The sequence below is a fragment of the Carlito syrichta genome, unplaced genomic scaffold, assembly GCF_000164805.1.
Source record: "Carlito syrichta isolate Samal-C Ts95f unplaced genomic scaffold, Tarsius_syrichta-2.0.1 Scaffold255597, whole genome shotgun sequence".
Lineage (NCBI taxonomy): Eukaryota > Metazoa > Chordata > Mammalia > Primates > Tarsiidae > Carlito > Carlito syrichta.
This window is the reverse complement of record NW_007199693.1, coordinates 23440-27892: the sequence shown is the minus strand read 5'-3', so window position 1 is coordinate 27892 and position 4453 is coordinate 23440. Positions and strand designations below refer to the sequence as shown.

The 4453-nt window shown below is 50.1% G+C and overlaps 1 protein-coding gene across 1 annotated transcript in view; it reads right to left on the bottom strand.

The window, feature by feature from the left end:
• Window positions 1-3903, bottom strand: part of PRSS55 (protease, serine 55) — a gene marked incomplete at its 5' end in the record, with an annotated part of 41010 nt that extends 37107 nt beyond the window's left edge. The window contains 3 exons of the mRNA XM_021709554.1: window positions 1316-1458; window positions 2839-3089; window positions 3711-3903. Of these exons, the coding sequence (XP_021565229.1) occupies window positions 1316-1458; window positions 2839-3089; window positions 3711-3903 (587 nt within the window). The remainder of the gene's footprint in view (window positions 1-1315; window positions 1459-2838; window positions 3090-3710) is intronic.
• Between the last annotated feature and the right edge of the window lie 550 nt (window positions 3904-4453).

The window sequence follows — 4453 nt, the reverse complement described above, 5'->3', positions numbered from 1 at the left end:
TCTAGTCCTTTGGCAAGAAAGAGAGGACTTTTTCTGTTTGGGGGTGTGTGTGGTTGTTATTGTTGTTAGTTTTTGTCTGTGCCCATTGGCATTTCTGAGTAGCAAGCTTCATTAGCATCCAGGATCTCTCCACCTTTCAGTCATTTTGTTTTCATTTTACAAGATAATGACAAATGGTTTCAGTTGTATTTAGCGGAAAGGATTGAGAGAAATATATCTGCTCCATCTTGTCTGGAACCAGCAGTCTCAATTCTCTGCTTTGTCTTTTCTTGTATAAACTATTGTTTTAAGTTGTCCAGAATGTAAAGAAATTCAAAACACAAGGTTCACATGTCTCTCTTTTTGGCCCTTGCAGTACTCACCACACGATGGACTCTTAGGACCCAAGGCCATGCTGCTGGGGTCCACTTCTTCTTACTTCGAGTGCATTTTCTTTCTCATCTCCCTCCATTGCTTCCAATCCATGTTCAAGCAATGGCAATGGGTTCCTAGAATACTTACCTAGTAGGGGAAGCCTGTGCTACAAGGATCCCACTCTCAAAAAGATAATTCTGGCATTTTTGGAGGGGTCCTCCCTTGTAAATAGGACTAGCATTGTTGTGACAGGCTGCGTTGAGGAAGAAACACCCCGAGCTGTGGCAAACAGGAGACTGGTTCTTCCACCATGATAACTACCTGCCCACTGTGCTGAGTATTCAGCAGCTTTTGACCAAAACCAGCACAACCTCCATGCCCCACCCTTCCTATTCCTCTCATCTCAGCCCTGAGCAAACTTTTTTGTTTGTTTGTTTCCCCAGATGAAAAATGTCCTTAAAGGGAAACATTTTGCTGATGTGCAAGAAGTGAAACAAAACATGGCAGACGCACCTAAAGGCATCAAAACTGACAGGTTCAAAAACTGTTTTGAGCAGTGGAAAAGCACCTCGATAGGTGTATTGCATCAAACAGAGAGTATTTTGAAGGTGACTGAAGTTTAAACATTTAAGAATAAATAGACAATTTTTAATAAATAAAGCCCATGTTTTCAGGAGGGTCCTTCCCTCATGCCTAGTGTACCTGAAGAAGATCAGAAACAAATAGACAGGGTTGAGATACACTGATTCCCAGGCAAGCACTGATGCCTCCGAGGGTGCTGTTCACATAATGATTGTCCCAAAGCTCTGCAACCCACACCCCTATTCCCATGGCTGAAAGCCCAGATTCCCAAGTATTCTCCAGACCCGTAATTGTCTCAGCAGAGAGAGGATACCCTGGCATTGGCAGCCCTGAGGAGGTGAGGGCCTGTGGGGTGAGGGAAGGGGTATCTCCAATTTACCTGGCAGGCATCATAGCTCTCGTTCTTGTATCCAGCGCACAGCATGTTTTTGGTAAGTTTTGGAAACACCGCTGAGCATTCCTCCCAGTCCATGATGACTATGGGCACTTTCATCAGATCACTTTTCAGAGAGGTTTTGTCCGCTGGCCCAGAAAGCAAGCACATTAGAGAAGTCACCGGGCGCAGGTCCCTGTGCTGATGGCGCAACCGACTTCAACTCCCCTGCACATCCCTGTGTCTCCCAGCCCTCATCCTCCTGCCTGAACACGCCCCACAGCCCCTCTCCTCCTCCAGGTCACTCCACACCTGAAGTTTACCCACTCTCCCAGATGACTCCCCACCTCCTGGAATCATTCCTCATTCAAAAACACTTTTCTACTCCCAAGACTTCCAGCTTGACTCCAGCCAGCCCTCCGGGCTTGATTTCCCTTTGGAACTGCTTTTGACCGTGTCTCAGCATAATCTTGCCTTGTCAATATATTCACTTAATGCTACTTTTCACTATGTGATCATGACATTTCCTTCAACAGGGCCAGTGAAAGTGGGTTTGCATGCCCAGTGAAACCACTTTAGGTCCTCCAGCAAGGGCGGATTGGCTGAGACTTTAGAAAGGATGAGAGGGGATTTACGGAGGCCCTTTCTGGGATGGCAGGGCCAGGAACTCACCTGACCTTCTCTCCATCTCATTAACTCTGACTACACAGAGATTTTGTATTTCTTCTCCTAGTTGAGGATTTTTAATCTTGTATGTGCCCATCTGCCTCCTCCTCCACTTCTACTTTTCCAGGAGTGCCCGGAGCCCAGAACCAACAACCCACTGGTTTCTCTCTGGTTATTAAGCTCCTGAAACACCTACAATCTCCCAGGCCCAGGCTCGCTGAAAATCATCCCTACGAATTCAGAGTCTTGTTCAAACCTGATGCAATACCGTGTGTTCCCACCCACACCCCTACCTATTTGCTTTGGGTTTGGTTGGGTTTTCTTTGGGGACAGTCCAGTGAGCCTTTCATCATACCTTTCTTCCCCAGTACACTTTCTCCTGTTTTGGCCAAGTTACAGCATAATGACAAGTGACAACAGATTCACTTCTACGAATGGCCGGGCAACACTCCAGAGCCGTCAAAGCCCAGCCCAGGGCGGACATCTCCAAGGCCAGTGGGAACCAGATGGGAAACGTCAACGTGTGAATCAGGGAAGAAGTTTGAGAATAAAGACTCCAGGGGCCTCTGGCTCACTGGAGAGTTCAAACTCGATTAAAGGCACAAACAGGACTGCTTTGTTCTGGCTGCATGAGACCACACCCGCGGCCTGGCTCGATTCTGGCTTCTCAGTTCAAGCCCTCAGCCCTCAGAAGAGGCTGAGGTTGGGCCCCTGGGAGCCTCTGTGGTGCAGGGTCTGTTCGAGCCAAGACCTTTTCTCCTCCCTCCCTCAACTCTCACTCTCTCCCTCTAGCCCTTCCCACTCCCTCAGCCTTAGTGGCTCCCACCCCGGCAGCTCTCAGAGGATGCTGAGCAGTCACGTACCAGCATTGGTCTGGCCCCACCCTGCCACCCAGCATTCGTGCCACGTGGAGGGGCCGGGCTTCGTGGGCATGCAGATGGGCACCGCCAGGTCATTGAGCACGATGGGTGAGGCCAACAGCAGCAAGGCGATGTCATTGTCCATGTTGGCCCTCTTGAATGCCTTGTGGAAAATTATTTTGCTGACCTCCTTTATTTCCATGGGTTCGCTGGTTAAGTCGTTGGTCCCCACCACGACATTTAGATCGTCTGGGCTGGTGGCACAGAAGTGGGAACGTGGAGGGGAGGTCACACAAGTGTGCAGAATTGGTTGTGCCTGAAAATAACTAAATCTGATATAGTTCTAGGACCTTTAGGTCTGACTGGGGCTGACAGGGTTCATAAAAAACTCAGGGAAAGTTTCATCGTGCCTAACCAAGGAGACTTGTGGCACTGCTGTCATGGGATACTTAAGGACTGGGGGACCTGGACATTGACTTATTCCTGAAGAACCTTTTGTTCCTGGGTCTCTGAATTGAGAGTCTGAGTGGGAGGTCAGACGGCCCAGGGAACCAGACTTCCAGAATTAGAAGGACTTGAATGTCCTGGATGTGAATGGACCAACCCCTTCGGCTCCATCAGCCACGGTGTTCCCGGAGAAGACAGGGTGTGACTTCGGGGGAGCCACAGTCATTGGCCCTGGGAGACTCAAGAAGGGCATTGGCTCAGGCTGGCTGCCCCTGTGTCTTCGGGGCTGGAGGGTGGGAACATTCAAGTCTGACTGGAGACAGAACAGCCCTAGAATGCCTCTCAGCAATCAGGTCTGGCTGAGGGGGAGGGTGCCCCAGGGATGGCCAGGCTGCGAGAGGCAGCAGGGCTGGTCTCTTGGTACTTACGACAGTTCCTCCTGGTATAAGCAGTGAGCAGCTGTGAGAATCCACCACTTGTTGAGAATCGCGCCGCCGCAGAAATGTTCATTGCTTGCCTGAATACTCACCTGCCATGGAAACTCACCCACCCCAGCCTCCGTGCCCCCTATGATTCTGGAATATTGCGTTCTTCTCCGGAAAACGGGTTGCTCACCACATCCTGGTAGGAAGAGAGAGCGTGAAACAGCAACAACAACGACAAAAGATGCAGCTCTTAGCACTCAGCATGGGTCAGGCACTGGGTTGGGAGGAAGAGGCCGGTAAGCAGGTGTCCTTGCCCTCATTCCAGAGAGGAGCACGCTGAGGCTGGCCTGGTGAGCCGCAAGCCAGTAGACACTTCATTTTGGTTGCCCAGAGCTCAGGATTGACTTGGACCCCATCCAGCACTGTGAGCTCAGGAAAGTCGCTTCACTGAGTTTGTTTCTGCTCTCCATTCAGGAGAAACTGGAGGAAAATACTGCCCAAAGCCAACCCTGGGGAGTAGGGAGAACAATGTCCCCCCCAAGATGCCTAGGTTCTGAGGGACCATGTCCCCAGGATCTGCCAATATATATATTTTTTAATCATAAAGATGTGGGGTACAATTCAGGGTTAGGTCTACAAACGTTGATTATGCAATTACCTATGTTGATGTGGTATGCCCCTCCCTCCCCTAACAGTTTCCCTCAACTGCCAATCCCACCCGCCCTCCCCTGACAGTTTCCCATTAC